Source organism: Trichoplax adhaerens, genomic scaffold, assembly GCF_000150275.1.
Source record: "Trichoplax adhaerens TRIADscaffold_6 genomic scaffold, whole genome shotgun sequence".
NCBI lineage: Eukaryota > Metazoa > Placozoa > Uniplacotomia > Trichoplacea > Trichoplacidae > Trichoplax > Trichoplax adhaerens.
Window position 1 is genome coordinate 629,821 of NW_002060948.1, and position 16,637 is coordinate 646,457.

The 16,637-nt window shown below is 34.1% G+C and overlaps 2 protein-coding genes across 2 annotated transcripts; both read left to right on the top strand.

Annotated features, from left to right (window-relative positions):
- Positions 1 to 6,439: 6,439 nt before the first annotated feature.
- On the top strand, positions 6,440 to 7,531 carry TRIADDRAFT_50363 (uncharacterized protein; the record flags this gene model as incomplete). The annotated part of the gene is made up of 1 exon (XM_002113162.1): positions 6,440 to 7,531. One exon carries the CDS (start codon positions 6,440 to 6,442, stop codon positions 7,529 to 7,531), a length of 1,092 nt encoding a protein of 363 aa, XP_002113198.1.
- A 5,062-nt stretch (positions 7,532 to 12,593) lies between these two features.
- TRIADDRAFT_26536 (zinc finger protein) lies at positions 12,594 to 13,642 on the top strand (the record flags this gene model as incomplete). Its single annotated transcript, XM_002113163.1, has 4 exons — positions 12,594 to 12,650; positions 12,855 to 12,947; positions 13,302 to 13,367; positions 13,451 to 13,642. 4 exons carry the CDS (start codon positions 12,594 to 12,596, stop codon positions 13,640 to 13,642), a joined length of 408 nt encoding a protein of 135 aa, XP_002113199.1.
- Between the last annotated feature and the right edge of the window lie 2,995 nt (positions 13,643 to 16,637).

A 16,637-nucleotide genomic window follows, 5' to 3' on the forward strand; every position in this document is an offset into this window, starting at 1 on the left:
TCCATTTCTTGCATAGTTTTTTTCACCTTTCAATAATTTAACGTTATAAGACAGACTGTACAAAATCGTTTTATTTATTGCATTGATTTAGCTACAAGTGGAAAACCTGATTGTATTTCTTTAATACGTCTTGAGCTCGGTGCTCTGATAGAGACTTCTCAAAATTCGTAATAGCATCTTCATATTTCTCCATTTTAACATAGGCATTAGCAATCCGTGCGAACGCTCTATCAAAATTAAAGAGGTATTTAAGTCCTTGTGATACATCATAATTATACACGTGAACATCACTAAACATCCGTTAAGATTTTTTGCAATGTGTAACAGTTACAGGTCTTGTAATTAGCAAATTAATCTTACTTTGCAATTAGTTTAAAATCTGCTCTGTGTTCTCGTCCAATTTCTATGCCTTTACGGCAATCTTCAATGCAGTTATCCAAGTCTCCTTTCTCAAAATGGACAGCTATTTATGAAAGTTAATCTACCTTCAGCCAGATAATACTAACTTTAGTTTGTTACATTGTCATAAAATGATACCTTACCAGCTCTATTGGTATAAAATGTTAAATTTTTCGGATCATATTCCATAGCTTTTGTATAGTGTGCAATAGCGACATCAAAATCTTTGTTCTTATATGCTGCATTGCCTAACTCTTTTTCTTTAATAGCCTTAATAACAGCATAAGATAAAACAGACATTAATTCAATATGTATACCATAGCATATACAGATCAAGTAAAAACTCTTTACTTTTCTTTGTTCATCGTTTAAATCGGGAGTATCTGCTGTCATTTTCTTTTCTTGTGTTTTCTCCTTATTACTACTACTACTATTAGTAGCTGATGATCGCTCATGACTTGTGGTAGTGGTAGTGTTCGACTCTGATTGTGGCTCTGTAATTAGTCACAGTAAAATCAGCTAATTTACAGTAGAATAATGAAAAGGCCGTAAAAATTAATACAATACCTGGATTAAATGAAGCATCAGCACTGAGATTTATACCAAGTAATACACCAAGGGCACTTACAAAACGTGGATCGTTCATAAATCTATGAAAGAAGTAATAATAAATTAGACGTAATAAAGTAATAGCAATTTGATTAAACAGGTCGTACAGTAGCCACTTTACTTCCCGCACAGTAAGAATAACAAATAATAATAAAGTTTACTAACTGCGTCATAAGTTCTCGACTCGACTTAGCTACATTAAACATCGCCATAAAATCTGGCTGGTTTAAGTAAGCACTTGTTGTAGGATTGGCCCGCAATTTGTCTAGGGCGCCTGGATCAGCAAAGGGATTCGGCATAGACTTTTGGCTAGCTGCAATGATAGTGCCAACAATTAAAAGTTAAATATAATTAATTTGATTAGAGATTCGCATTGCATCTTCTTAATAATATACATAAATTTTTTAAATAATTATATAACATTAAACGTTACTAAATTTTTAGTTAATCAAATGAGATCAACATATTGAATAGCACGATAAATGAATGTCCATATTCGTACTACATTATATATGTATAAATACAAGCGAAAATTATCTATTTGCATTTATGTGACGACCATTACGTATGTGAAATTTAATAAATTTTATTCTAATACAAAAATAATATTATAGCTACAGGCTAATCGTTCATTCAGCATAATTGTACAATGTATACATAGGTCGTCGAATCGCATTTTTGATAAAATACGTTAAAATTTAGGCTCATTGCCTAAAAAGGTGCAAACTAATGTATGAATTGTTATATCTAACTTTTTAAGTTAAAAAGTACACTAAATGTGCGCATGTACTATGAGCATTCTATATGCTTAATAAAGATACCGTCTAGGTAAAAAGTTCACATGTCGTGAATGTTTTAGTATTTTATTGGAGGAATTAAAAAATAACCATTCAATTTGAAAGTTGTACAAAAATACCTGAAATTTCTTTTTCAACCTCTTTCAGCCCGTTTACCAATTGATCATTATTCGGATTTAACTTTAACCCATCTTGATAAGTTGTAACAGCTTCTTCATATCGTTTTAAAAATGTTAAAGCAGCACCAACACGAGAATAACCCTATAGCGAAAAAATAAGCTATATTAACTCCCATAGTGTAAAGGATTTACTAATATCAACGCACTAAAAACCTTCAATTGTTAACGAATCGTTCCAATGAGGATAGTCAGTATGACGTAGGTAGTTAATTAGTATTACAATAATTACTCCTTACCTTGGGCCAATCAGGTTTAAGTTGTACCGTTTTGTTGGCATCATCAAGAGCCTTCTCATACTGGCCTAAACTGGCATAGGCTGCAGATCGATTACTATAGAAGATGTGATTATTAGGATTTAATTGGATTGCTTCAGTATAGCACTTGATGGCTTCTTGAAAGTTCTTCTCTTGAAGTGCGAGGTTGCCTTTACTTTTCCACTCATTTGCCTTCATTAAAACAGAGTGAAGTAGAGGTAGAAATATATAAGTATTAGTTCGCGTATAAGCTCTACATACTACACAATCAATTTTGTTGTAGCAAAGCCTCGATACGTTTACTGCTGGAATAAAGAAGTGACACACATGTACAGCAGCAGGCCGATATCAGTGCTATGTCATATTTTCATTATACTGCGATATACGAATAAACGTTTATGTAACGTCACTTTAAAAGTAGATGGTAAGCCTAAATACACTCGCATTTATAGTCATATCCATGATATCGTGAGGATTGATTAGGCTTGGGTATAATTTTTTGAAAATGTGATCAACTCAATACAAGTTAATGAAATTTTACTGATAATATGGATTGATTAGAATAAGAAAGGTATTGAAAATCTGTTAATTTAGCATGATGCAAATTAATTAGTTTGATACAACTAATATCTCCATTTGTCATAGGTTAGTTTTTGTAGATAGCTTGAAATTTTAATTTAGTAGAATTTTAAAATTCTCTGGACGTTACAGTACGAATGAGTTACAATATTGTAAGCAGATTGATTGAGACTGTTGCAATTTATAACCGTGTAGCAGTCTTGTACAGCAATTCATTGATTATTACAGTACTGCAAACTATAACCGTACGTTGCTCTATAGCTCAATAATCCGATAGGTCCGCAGAGCGGTAACTATCTGCACTATGCACCGTAGAGGATGCAAAACATTAGAAACATTAGCATACAGAATAAGTGTTTTTGTCGGCTTTCAATTGAATAGGAATACATCTCAATTGCATTATGTATGTAATTTACTATTATGCAATTTGCAAATTCTGCCGTACTCGCATAGTGGTAATATATCGATTTTGTGCTGTCAAGCGATACATGTCTCCATAGCTACTGGAAATACGATTCAAGAATCTACAGGATATGACTCATGTAGCGATTTACTGCTATTACATTTGTAGTAGACTGAGAGCAATTTCTATCTATGATCATTCATGATATCATACTACTTATATAATTAATTGATATACAATACACTATTGAATAGGATATTTTATTGCAAATGGAAATACAGTACTGCAGCTTGTACTCTATTCTGTCAGTACCTATTGTACAGCATCGCCAATTTTAGAGCCACCCATTGCAGTATAGCTATAGATGAACTACTCTAGCTATTTTAATGCCATGACTGGAGGTTGTAGAGTAGTGATATAGGAACTACTAGGATGAAATGTATTTCAAAGTTCTTCTTTGGTAGGGCTAGAGATTTAGCATGTCCCAAATTCTACATGTTTCTACCCCAATATGACAACACGAAACAGCACCAACATAACCAACATTACCTCAATATACGATATTAATTAATTCATCAACAAGACCAGTGTGCTCAATGTAACGTCGATGAGTTTGTGCTCATTTTGACTGGTTATTGCATCAGAAAAATGGAGAATGCATGGATATATGCAGCATTTGAACTGACATGCTATTTACTTGTAACCAAGTAAAGAAAGACTAGAAAAATTATACGAGTAAAACTATGGCAATAGAATATTTCATAGATCCCAAAAAGAGGAAAGTTGGGGGCCACTGAAGCTATTCACTGCTGTCGATCATTGAGCTGGGTCGAAAAAGCTCATTTCAACGCATGGACATAGAATGAGATTATTATTGCATCCTACTCGGGACTTTGCTACACAGTTAAGAGGAATTCTTATTCATTTCACTATTGGCAAGTTCATGGATGATTCAGTTGAATTTTAATAGAAATAAATGCCTCCAAACTGGAGAGCAGGACAAGACTTCAAGAACTTACCTGATCTGCAGCCATGACGAGACTTCTAGAAGTTTCTGAGATAGCAAAGGCTTGCAATGAAAGATTACCATGAGGATACTACAGTACACGATACCATACAGTACTGTGCACTGTATCCTGTTCACACACAGGTACAGTACTGTACAGTACACTACACTACACTAGCAGGAATCAAAGGCAGAGAGATCTGTATGATACTGGACTGTATCATCAGGAAGCTAAGCAACAACGTATCGTCGTAACTGCATTGTGCAAGCACACTAGTACGTACTGTACACTGTACGGTATCGTACGGTACTGTACTGGACAGTGTTGACGGTACCGTTACTCGTTACCAGTAGTCCTCCTTGGTCCATCGTCACGTCGTCACATACGTCCGTAACATTACCACTGGTTTGTTTCACATTCATACTCTACAACTATTTTATCATCATCATCATATTCTACAGTTTATCCTCCTACTGTCGATAGAAACTTTACATAGAATTATTAGCAAATTATTACTTTAATGATTCACCCCGATTTTGCTGTCGCAATGAATCCTACTGTACATACTTTAGCACCGGAACCGGTGTTTCTATGCTGTTTATGGCCCAATTTTGCTCTCGAAATTAATCCTACTGTACTGTACTGTACAGTACTTACTTTAGCACCGGAACCGGTGTTTCTATGCTGTTTATAGCCCGATTTTGCTCTCCAAATTAATCCTACTGTACTGTACATACTTTAACACCGGAATCGGTGTTTCTATGCTGTTTATGGAGTGCATTACAGAATGATTGTAACCAACAATGATCAATTAGTTAGTCATACTGGACAGTGTTTTACAACTTCCTTCTTATTCAATCAGGTGCATAAAACCGCTAGTATACAGTATACTGTACTGTACATTGTACAATCTACATGGTATCACGTCAGGTTTAGAATCTCTTCTCTGTGTAGCGGTATACAGTATCTCTCTCTTTCTACTTCCTACTCGACTGACTTTGGGCAATCAAGTTCTCTTTTCTAAAATAGCTCTTTCTTTCTCGTCTACAGTTTAAAACTAGAAAGTCATATTATCCCACAGTACTGCACTGTACTGTACAAGTATCATGGTTACCAGCTATCTTTTGGATAAAGTGTTCAATCTTAGACCAAACATTTCTTGTTTTCTCCTTCTACTCTACAGTAGAGTATTGACTGTAAACTGTAGATGGACTACTGTACACTCAGTGTACAGTACAGTACTAGAAATTATCACTGTTGTAATTTCGAGTAGTCCATGACTGCTCAAAGTGCTCATTAGACCTAACCACTTTTGAAACTTATAAATTCGAAAGTGACTAAGTGTAATGCTCATTTTGATACTGCACGTTAGATACTTTTTGTCAGTGACTTTTTTCTCTTTTTGAAATTTATAAATTCGAAAGTGACTAAGTGCAATACTCATTTTGATACTGCCGTTAGATACTTTTTGTCAGTGACTTTTTTCTCTTTTTGAAATTTATAAATTCGAAAGTGACTAAGTGTAATACTCATTTTGATACTGCACGTTCGATACTTTTTGTCAAGGACTTCTTTCTCTTTGAAATTTATAAATTCGAAAGTGACTAAGTGTAATAGTCATTTTGATATTGCACTTTAGATAGTTTTTGTCAGTGACTTCTTTCTCTTCAGGCCCAGTCAGGGGTTTCTTTGAGGTAAAACTGACTGTAGACCGACAGTGTACAGTACTGTAGAGACCCTTGGCGTACAGTACTGTCCAGTGTCCATTACAGTCATGACGGTATACACCGTATACTATACAGAGCAGACCATACCCCCCATAACGGAACGATCCCTCAACTGGATATCGTACTGTACAGTATTTCCACGTCATCATTACAGTACCAACTACTGCAACTACAGTATAGCAACTGTGGAATGAATTTTCATTGTTAGCTGTAATGAAGCGAATTAATAAATTATTGCAGCAAAAATAATTAATTAAACCATTATCAACGACCAAAGCTTTTCTTTCTATCCTGAGAAGACCATTTTATTGTCGTCCTGTCAAATCTCTGCCATAAAAATGAGGATGAATAAAATCGTCAAACCAAACAATCCCTCTAAAAATAGTGTTGTACTGGCAATACTCGTTCTCGCCATCGCCATTGCTTGCATACAATGCCAAGATGATGCTGTATTACCTGTTTCAAAGGCTAGCAATCGACTTGCTATGGAGCTCTACCGCGAGATAGGTCATGAAGATCAAAACAGTATCTTTTCTTCTTATAGTTTGATCGTAGCCATGTCGATGGTTTTAGCTGGATGCAGAGGAAATACTGCAAAACAAGTGGTGCAGGCGCTACATTTCGATCACTTGGAGGTATTAGATATTCATACGTCCATGAGGCTTTTATCACATCAAGTGCAACAACACGCTAACAACGTTACGTGTCAGTTCAATGATGCCAATTGTATCTTTACCCAAAAAGGATTCCCAATCTTGCCGTTCTATCTTAAACTTGTGCGTGATTTCTATCACTCCGATGTGAAAGAGGTCGACTTTAGTGATAGCCAGTCTACTACTAATCTAATTAACCAATGGATTGACAAAATGACAAATCATAAAATTAGCCAATTATTCGATCCTGCTGATATTACCCCGATGACAAAATTAGTTTTAGCGAATGCCATTTATTTCAAAGGAAAATGGAAGCTACCCTTCGATAAATTAAAGGTGACAGAGAAACCATTTCATTATACTTCTAATGAAGATGTTATTGTTAAAATGATGTCACGAAAAATGAAAGTAAATTATATGCAGGACCATAGCAGTGGCATACAAATGATTGAGTTGCCGTACGAATGTAGCAAAACTTCCATGATTATTGTCCTGCCTCAATCGGTCTCTATGTTCTCTGATCTTAAGCAGATACTACTTATGGAGGGAAAGTTAGACCAGTGGATAAATTCGATGAGAAAGATGGAGGTTAACGTTCAAATACCGAAATTTTCTATCAAACAAAGGATGAATCTAAATGGTGTACTTAAAAAGCTGGGCATGACTGATTTATTTGATAGTTCTCGTGCAGATCTTACTGGAATATCCCAAGCGGAAAATTTATTTGTTGGAAAGGTCATTCAAGAAGCACGTTTGGATGTCAATGAAGAAGGAAGTGAAGCTGCTGCGGCTACTGGAGTAATTGTTCTAGCAAAAATGATGCTGGTAACACCTGAATTTATAGCTGATCGGCCATTTATCTATTTAATCAGAGACGTAGAAAGCAATACAATCCTATTTATGGGACATGTTAGAAAACCGTAGTACGGTCATGAACGTAAGCTCGTACTGTGGTGGAATCTTTGCTGCACCACTAAATTTTTAAAATAGTTTGAACTATAATATACTCGAAATAAACTAAACTATACATTATAAGTACAAATATGAGACAGAAATATAGCATACAGCACCGTCTACTCTAACTTGTTCTAATTATTCTATGAATGATATTGTAATAATTTCTTAAGCCAATTTAATGATCTCTAATTTATTGCATTACAATGATATACGTGTATATACGTATCTATCAGCTATAAAGATGTAATAATCTTGAGAGAGAAAAAAATAGACTCCTACGCTACGTCATGTTGCTCTTGCTCATCAGAGACATTATCCATATATAAATACTTGCAGATTGCAGTACATACTGTACTGTAAAATTTTAAATTGCTTGTTGTATTCACCATGTGAAAAGACTTTCACATACTGTATGCATACTTTATTACAAATTAAAAGCATTTCTGTTGGCATTACAGTATGCCATTAATATTATTATTATATCGATCGATAGTTAACCGTTGTACGAGTATACTCGAGCTAATCAATGATAATGTGGCTAATTGCAGTATAAGCTGGATAAGACAATGTATGACCAGTATGCTATTTAATGAAGTATCATAGTCTTTATTATAAAATATTATTAACAAAGTACTTTTACAGTTTATTATTTGCTTATAGTTCAATTAATATATCTGTTTAAATAGCACTTTTAAGTGACGCATCTGTTTGTTACGAATGATCTTCAAGATGTAAAAGCGCTATCAATAGAAGGATTCACGATACTACGGAAACTGCGGCAAATTCACTACTGGTTGTTCTCTGTGAATAATATCATTGTCATTAGTAATCTTGAATTTTTGATCATTTGCACATTCGACAGTTCCAATAAAATGATTAGGATTGGCAAGCTATTCTATGTACACTAAATTACTAGCTACTCTGTAGCTGTTATTGACTGGAAATATTTCTAAGTTAACAACTTGAATTACATGTCAATGGTTAAGTACATACTAATGTCATGAGTACCAGGGCATGGACTACTAGAAATTTTTACCTTCTAGTAGTAGTTCATAGTCTCCTCTAAATACGTACTACTCGCTTTTACCATCTGATAAAACTCATTCCGGCAAGACACATAAATTATGACGCTCCCTTAGCAATTCATTACTCCGGATAACATTTCCTACTTACAAGGAGATATTGTATTCAGAATTGTTTAAGAATACCTACTTTGCAGCACGCTACAGTGAACATCCCTACGGCTGCAACTTGCTTGATATACTGTATTATGAGGCATGCTAAGTTCATCTTTCAATCGACCTGCGTACCCAAGCTTATTAAAAAGACTTCAATCGATCAGTGGGTATAGAGATCCTTAGTCATGATATGTATGATTTGACTTCAGCACAAGTCATCGATTACAATTATTTCATACATTATCCTTGACTTATTTATTATCCATACTAACTATCAGCCGACTCAGTTTCAAGTTTGTTACGTACGGGTATCTAAGAATCTGTAATTACTTGTCTTAGCTGGATTAGATTATATCGATGACATGCTGCTCTTTAAAAAAGACAATCTGAAGATTAGTTTAAACAAAGATTTTTATTTGTAATCTTTTAGTAGGATTCCATCCAAGAATTGAATGCGCTTAAGCGTCTGCGATGGTAACTTCAACCTCTACGCCAGGCTCGATACCAATGGAAGTCTAGATAGTGTACTACTACGCATGTTCTATGCTAGGCAATCGATAATATAGCAACTGAAACATGAAACATGACCTAGTGTACTACGCATGCTCTATGCTAGACAATCGATAATACAGCAACTGAAACATGAAACATGACCTAGTGTACTACGCATGCTCTATGCTAGACAATCGATAATATAGCAACTGAAACATGCAACATGACCTAGTGTACTACTACGCATGTTCCATGCCAGACAATCGATAATATAGCAACTGAAACATGACTGAGCCCAAGATGGTCCAGTAGGACGGTGCACAGCGTAGGAGATGTCATATGACACATTCACGTCACTGAATCAATGGCCAATAAAAATGCAGTTGACTTCTGGCTTTTAAAGTTGGAGGCTGCCTATCAGCCCCATATGCCTTTGCGCGTATCATATAATACGAGTCGTAAAAAATAATTCAAGATGGCCGACCTTTCGGTAGGAATAGATGGAGTATACTGCGATATGCCACCTCTAGTCATGACAACTCCTGACGTCCAGTTAGAAACAACTGTAGAAACTCAACCGATGATTCCTTTGCAGACTTTACCTACTGTAGCAGCACAACAAGAAGTGGTTACGGAGAATAGTTGTAGTCAAAATAACAACGACGATGATACTATAGGAGAAATTGATCCTGCTGCTGTGCCGCCACCACAACCTAGCAAAAGAAAGCGAAGAACAGGTTGGATTCATTCGCTTTAATGAATTAGGATAATCTTGAATTTCTTTCAAGACATCATTATTGAATAGCTTAACTTATGAAGGGAAGCGCCACGTATTCAATTTTGGGGACTTTTTCCCATATTTTGCCTTAACATCAAAATTTCAATGGATTTTTTTAGCACGGGAAACCCACGAGCTAAGTTTTAATACGGATGTAAACTCTCGTAAGTGGGAACAAAAGCCTGTTAAAATCAAAACTTTAGAAGGAGAATTTTCCGTGACTATGTGGGCGTCGGGTAGGTATTACAACTCGATCGCCCACAGCTTATATTGATTTCTGTGATAGATACACCATAGTATAGGTGATTGTACAAGATTCCATGTTTTGTCGTCGTCCATTCGGCTCATTCCTCTCTCGTATTTTGGTGATATTGAAATTTAAAACTAAAAGATTAATTGTGCTGTTGATAATATTATTTCTGATGCCAGCAGTTGCTACTGTAGTAAATAGTGATACTATGTTAGTGGACGATTTATCGAAAAATTGTACTCTTTGTGTTATAGGATGCTGATTGCAAGAGCTTAGCTTTCAAATCTCATTCTTGTTTCTTTATAGAGAGTAGTAGGCGAAGCCTTTTATACCTGATTACATCAATTTTAGACGTTTTAATCTCAGTCTGTAGTTGATCGCTATATACCTACTATCATAATTATTGTAGTCTTAACACATGCTATGCTAGTTTTGATGATGAGTGTAGTGGTAGTATTTCTATCCTGTAAAGTGACTATTTTTAATTTCTGGTTTACTTTCAATCTTATATTTTTACTAATGGCAGTAAATAAGTATACAGTATTTAGTGTACTGTACAATATTATACTGGGCTTAAATTATGTCTATCATTCCATAGTTTTTAATGTCGTATCAATTATTGTAATTATTAGTAATCGGCTATAGATATATTAGTTGCTTACGCTTATAATCGCACATGTTGACTGTACTCTTATATCTATGTCTTTTGGAATGTAATTAATGTGTATGATTTTTAATTACTGCAGAAGAGAAAAAGCAACTATCTAGTAACCCTGAACCACAGGTTGATTTTTCGGATTATATAAGGAGCAAAAAGGTTCATAGTAGTAATGACAACTGTGGTGGTGCAATTGATTGTAAGGAATCACCTGAAAATACAAAGTAAGTTGACTGAAGTAAATTTGAGTAATAGTTATTAGGACAGTTTGGAATTCTTTCAAGCTTGCTGACATTTCCATTTCTTTCCTATTACATAGTTGTACCGAACATTCGACGTATACTATACAGTAGCATGGTATTGCTTATTATTACAGTTGTCCACTAGCACATAGTACAAGCTTCATGAATTACAATGTAATGTAACAAGAATGTCTTATGGTTAATTAACTCTTTACAGTACTACATATTTTAGTGTCTTCACTGTACTGCATGATAGCAATAAATCTGCTCCATATTAACATACCTACCTGATGTACTGTATAGTATTTGCAGTATTCAACTTTTTCGCTCTATTGCGCTTCTTAAGTGCTCATTAATCCTAAGGAAGTGATTTAGATAATCTACTTACTAAACTGTACGCAAACATAAATCATGTTATCATTACAACTACACCTAGCAAAAGTTCAGTTCGGAACTAAGCACTACTTCATAACTTAGAAAGCTACAACTTCACAGCGCTAAAATATTCTGTACATCGTCTTCAATTTGCATTGTAGTGTGTACTTTTACCTCGTACTTTTAGTAATCTTCTGTCTATTTACTAGAGTATCAAACATCTACGCATTTCTATTTCAGCATTAAACAGTACAGTGTCGATTGAAACGAAATCACTAGTATTATTTATCTAAATTTTAAAATTCGTAAATCTGTAATGAATTTGCGATAGATAAAATATATAAAAGCAGAAATTATCAATGACTGTTATCAATACTCGCTCAAAAATTATTTATGCCTATGCTTTTAATAATATAATTGACAAGGAATACTAAAAGATAGCATACCAAAAGTACGAAGTAAAGAGGTTCAATACTTTGCTTAATTTAAACTAACCAGTGCATTTAAAGTCAGAGCGGATTGCTTGTGAATCTCACTTTATTAGTTATGATGACCTGGTATCTGCAACCTTGAGCAAAATCAATACATAATGCATAGCATATAGTCTGAAATTAAGACGTAACTGCATAATACTATTAGAATCTTCCACTACTTTATACAGTAACTTGCATTTCTTAATACTATGCACTGTACGAATGTATAAGTACTATACCATTGTTATTTTGGCTGTACGCTTTATACTCGTACCCTGCCATAATTAAGCCACCCAACATTTTTATGCTTTATATATAGAGAGTATGGTACAGAGAAATCAGTTATGCAGTATGATAATCATGACTATCTATTCTCATTGACGTGTAAATCTAGATGATCAATTAATATATGGTTCTTTTTCAGGGATGAACTTTCAACAACGTTCAGAAAGTAAGTTTTATACAAACTAGGATCAGTCATTACGTTACAATCAGAACTTAACTTTTACAACTTTATGCATTGGATTTTGTATGGATATAAATCTCAGTAGAATGGGACTAAATTAAATTGATACTTTTTAGAATGAAGTCGCGCAAAAAAGATGAAGACTTACCAAAAACGATACCATGTCCACATAAGGTATGATAACTGCTTAAAGCCTGCATGATTGTACCTTGCTTGAAAACAAAAACAATCCCGCTGACGATCATGTAGTACAGCAACACTGTTAAATTTAATTCTTAAAATACGCCCTCTGGCTCGGCTAAGAATTTATTGTATGATCGAATTTGCGAAAAATTTTTTATAAAGACATAATTTTTAATCTATCATCGTTGCTACTAGGGTTGTAATAAAATGTTTAAAGATAATGCATCAATGAGAAAACATTTACACACACACGGTCCACGAGTTCACGTTTGCGCCGAATGTGGAAAGGTAGGGCAATAACACATAATAATAAATCGGTGAATTCTATGCATGTCTGTTCCTTTATTACTATTTTAGTATTCTGTTTTAATCCTACTTGGCGATCAATAGTAATCCCTTGTGTCAGATACATATTAACTGTAATGCGATGTATTAGTTACAAGATAGTTGTAGAGTTTTTAAAAATTAGTTAGCGTAGCTATTTTTTCTTTAATCAGAAATGAATTTTAATTAGATAATGTTAAATGATATTCTTTGAAGGAGCGACTTACACAGTGAAGCAATATTTTACCTGCCTTTAGTATTTATATTTTAATTGTCCGCCGCATAACATATTCTTTCACCGTCAATGCTACATTACAGGCTTTTGTTGAAAGTTCCAAACTAAAACGTCATCAACTAGTCCACACGGGCGAGAAACCATTCGTGGTAATTATCAAAATACAAGGAATAAGTGTAATTACATGTCTACACGTCTTATTATAAGCTAACTTAAAATTTTTTTCAAACAGTGTACCTTTGAGGGCTGTGGTAAACGATTTTCGTTAGATTTCAATCTTCGTACTCATATTAGAATTCACACAGGAGATCGTCCTTACGTTTGTCCTTTTGATGGTTGTAATAAGAGATTCGCCCAGTCTACAAATCTTAAATCTCATATAATGACTCATGCGAAAAATGCTAATAAATCGAAAGGGGAATAAATTATTGGAAAAGATTTACTATGCCTGAAATTGGTAAAAGTGATTAATGTTTATACTTGATTTCACGCCTGTTCAGTACATGTTTCTCATTTACTGTATTCTAATCAACTCAGGATTTTTTTGTGATAACTGTAAGCGATCTCGCTGGCATTATAGGCATGTTTAATTTCTGATAATAACATTCTTAAAAAAAGCTAAAAATTGTCATAAAGACGACACTTAGATATTTCTTTAAAGGCTCTCAGAGTATTTTTTCTAAATTATTACCCGAAGAGATGACTGCCAAGTTGAACAAATCTCTAACCAATAGTTTTTTCTTATTGCTTCTATCGGTATAACCATCTTGAAAAACTTACTTAAGATACCTTGTATCGAGGTCATTATAACAGAGATCTCTCACCGTAATTCGATTTATCTCCTAGATTTACATGATATGAAAGATTAATATTCTGTTTACAATGCTTTTTCGTCTAAAGATGAGCATATTGCGGTATTTGATGCTTAATTACTTTTGAGTACAGGCCTCATACTACTGAGAGCAAAACTACTACACTGATTATATCACGAAATTTATAGATATATCCTGTACAGGTTGTTGCATTTAAGTACATTGAATAGCTTTTTATGATTGATACAAAGGCATTCGTTTTATCTAGCGATTGTCTTAATGTAAATCAAGATTTAGTGTACAGAAATTGTTATAATAATGTAATACCCATCCGTTGTCTCCCTTATGAATGTAACATGAATAACAGAGTACTGTAATACCATTGAAATGAACTGTACTGTATAACTTTTCTTATTGTTTGACATCGTGATAATATATAAAATGAAAATTTCTTTTTGCCCTGTACGAATGTTTCAAATTAATAATTATTACTGCTTGCCCTGTACGTATTCTTAGAGATTGTACATTGTCGTTAATTTTTAAATTTTATGTTCTAATCTTGCATGACTGGTTAATTGCGATGGAAGTTTTTACTGAATTATTGCTACATTACAGCAGACGATATATGCGTACATGACACACGTATTGCAAATAGGAACAGCTGGTGCGTGTGCTATTTTATGAATCATGATATATAGTAAAGTGAGTTTCTAATTAATAAGCATGAGTAGGACTGAATTTGAGTCAGCATAGCAATATGTGTATGATGTATCTATACATATGTAGCAAGTATAGTTAAAATTCTGTATTTTAGTGCATTAATGACTTTTCCATGTTAGATGATGTAGGTTGCTAACTACCGTACAGTGCTGCAAAGTTAGCCAGGATCAATAATTATATAATTGACATGCTATTTAAATACATAATTGTTTTATATTAAGAAATCAAAGTACTTTATCTAGTATGTACAGCAACTTAAAAAAAAAATAATATCATTCGCAATACAGAGTGGCTACGAACTGAGACTAAATAAAAGAAAACAGAACTACAGGAAATTACAAACAAAAGCTGCCCGCTTGGGTTCTAAGTATCGGAACATCCACTTATACAGTTATACTTGTACTGTATAATGCACAGTACGTGTACAAGCAATTAAATAATGTCAAGTATACACTGTTGATTTATTTCCAATTGTCACAAATTCCTGGAGAAAAAGCCCAAAATTACATATCATACAATTTGTTTGCTTCTGATTCATTAATTAATCGATGGAAGGCCTAAGCTGCGAACTAATTTACTGTAATCGTAGCATAGTTGTGGTTATGCGCTGTTTTCGGGATGACGACTGATCTGCTGCATACAACCGCCATCATCTACAAATATACATACGTATACGTATTTCTATATGCATGGTATCGAGGATTCATTACGCCATTGTTTTGCACATTTTAATATGTAAGTTTTATCCCTTTGTAGAACGGATATAAAGTGTTGGTTATATAACAAGTTTGTAGGTGTATTAATCTAAAATCAATGTTTATCTGAAACAATACCACTATATACAGTACCATCTATGATTAATTATCATCCAGATTAGCTGCTTGTTCGGTTTTATATTGACAGCAGAGAGCGGAATTTCGGATTACTGACAGCAACATGTAAAGCTTAAACGGTACCCGATGCATTATGTGCGTTATTTGCAGAAATTATTTAATTAATAAAAGCGCATTTAAATTAAATTAATTAACCGCCATTTCTGGCATATTTAATGAGCTTTCATAGTACTTTTAATACTTTTAATAAATCAACAAAACGTGATTTATCAAGAACGTCTCTCTGCAAAATTCGGTACAGTAAACTGCTGTACCGAATTTTCAATAGAATTTTAACATAGAAATTGATTTTTTTTCCATTTTTTATTATGATATTTCAATTTTAATACACCTAAGCTATCAATTGATAGCAAATATGTGTCATAAAGTTTTCAAATTATAATTTCATCTAATTTCAATCTGTAGGAAAGGCTTGTAGGAGACCCCTTCAGTCCATACAGTACCGTGTACAACAGTAAGTAGATGTACTGACACAGTACCAAACCTTCGACAGGGATAGACACTATACTGTACTGTACTACGGTGGCCCAGAAGGCTCTGATGGGCCACCGTACTATACAGTACAGTACTGTACTGTACAGTGTACAAGTGTACAGTAAGTACTGTAGATCTGTTCATGGTTTGCTTTTAAGATGATTCAGTATAGAGCGATCTGAACAATACATCGAAGTAAGATCATTGGTTCAACTGAACAATAGCAGTTAAAATCATTGGTTCAACTGAACAAAGCAATTTCGAGAAGAATTTACAGTATAATACTGTACTGTACTGTATTGTAAATAAATACTGTACGGTACAGTACCGTACAGTACTGGTAGCAGCGCAGAAAAGAACTCCAATAATAATTTATCAAAATAATCAAATTTGCCTTCTGTTTCTTTGGGTGGAATTCCTCTGTTGCAGTTTTCCAGAGCTACGTGTATAAAATCCTTCCAAACTCGGCTGTCTTTCACTTTTAAGGCTTTACAACTGAAAAAAGATAGTTATCGGTAAG